This window comes from Cyprinodon variegatus, unplaced genomic scaffold (genome assembly GCF_000732505.1).
Source record: "Cyprinodon variegatus isolate N-32 unplaced genomic scaffold, C_variegatus-1.0 Scaffold488, whole genome shotgun sequence".
In the NCBI taxonomy this organism is placed as follows: Eukaryota; Metazoa; Chordata; class Actinopteri; order Cyprinodontiformes; family Cyprinodontidae; genus Cyprinodon; species Cyprinodon variegatus.
In genome coordinates, this window is record NW_015150941.1 from 618,589 (window position 1) to 619,632 (window position 1,044).

Sequence of the window (1,044 nt, forward strand, 5' to 3'; positions counted from 1 at the left end):
GAGGAGATCTCCTCTGGAAAGAAGGCTTTGTTCTCCCCTTTGTACTCCACTTGTATTTTGGGCCTTCCTCCTTCTGAAAACACCTTAAAGGGCCAGTGCTTCATATCAGCCTGGACAACCGCATCATCAAACTTTCTTCCAATCAGCCTCTTGGCGTCAAACACTGTGTTGCTTGGGTTCAGAGCCACCTGGTTCTTGGCCGCGTCCCCGATCAGCCTCTCAGTGTCAGTGAAGGCCACATAGCTGGGGGTGGTCCTGTTGCCCTGGTCATTGGCAATGATTTCTACTTTTCCATGCTGGAACACCCCCACACAGGAGTATGTGGTGCCCAGGTCGATGCCGATGGCTGTGTTTTTAGACATCTTGGCTCAGTTTTCTTTCAGTCCTAAAAAAGCAAAGGAACAAGGAAAGAGACAGAGGAATAAAGTGAATAGGAGATATTTTGATCTTCATACCAAACAATTTAAATCTCACATTATTCCATCACTTTATAACACTTATTTCCAGAATAAAACAGGTGTTGTAATGCTGAATAAAAAGCCTCAGAGATGTTTACTAGAACATTTAGTTCTAGAAATCTGTTCATCTCTCTTTATCTACATTCTAAAAAGTCTGTTTCTATCTTTTTATTAAATAATGAGATCTTTCATTTAGTTACTGCTGTTAAAACAAAAAAGAAAAGAGTGAAGCAGCAGATGATGAAAGGAGAACTTACTGTAGTTCAGTGCTTCCTCTGCAGAAAAGCATCTAGATTCTTCTCCTCTTGTGGAGCTCTCCTGAAGTCCTCTGAAGGTCTGTTTGTCTCTGACTGCCTCAGTCTCAGCCTCACAGCTATTTAAAGCCTTTCACTCACTTCTAGCTGCTTCTCCAGAGTTCGTCCAATCAGCGCGCAGCAAGGAGCAATGCGCCGTGACGTCACCGCTGGAACTTTCTACCAGCCTCTGGTCCGTTCGAGAAAATGTCAGAAAGTTACAGAAAATAGCGATAAAATCAGAACATCAGACCAAGTTGACAGAGCAGAAACCATGGAGCCAATATTCTATT

General features: G+C 43.1%; 1 protein-coding gene across 1 annotated transcript; it reads right to left on the minus strand.

Moving 5' to 3' along the window:
- Positions 1-2: 2 nt before the first annotated feature.
- Positions 3-813, minus strand: LOC107094526 (heat shock 70 kDa protein 1-like; the record flags this gene model as incomplete). The annotated part of the gene is made up of 2 exons (XM_015390207.1): positions 716-813; positions 3-385 (listed from the first exon to the last, which is right to left on the minus strand). A coding segment is annotated over exon 2 (360 nt), but the record flags the coding sequence as incomplete, so codon positions are not given.
- Positions 814-1,044: the final 231 nt, after the last annotated feature.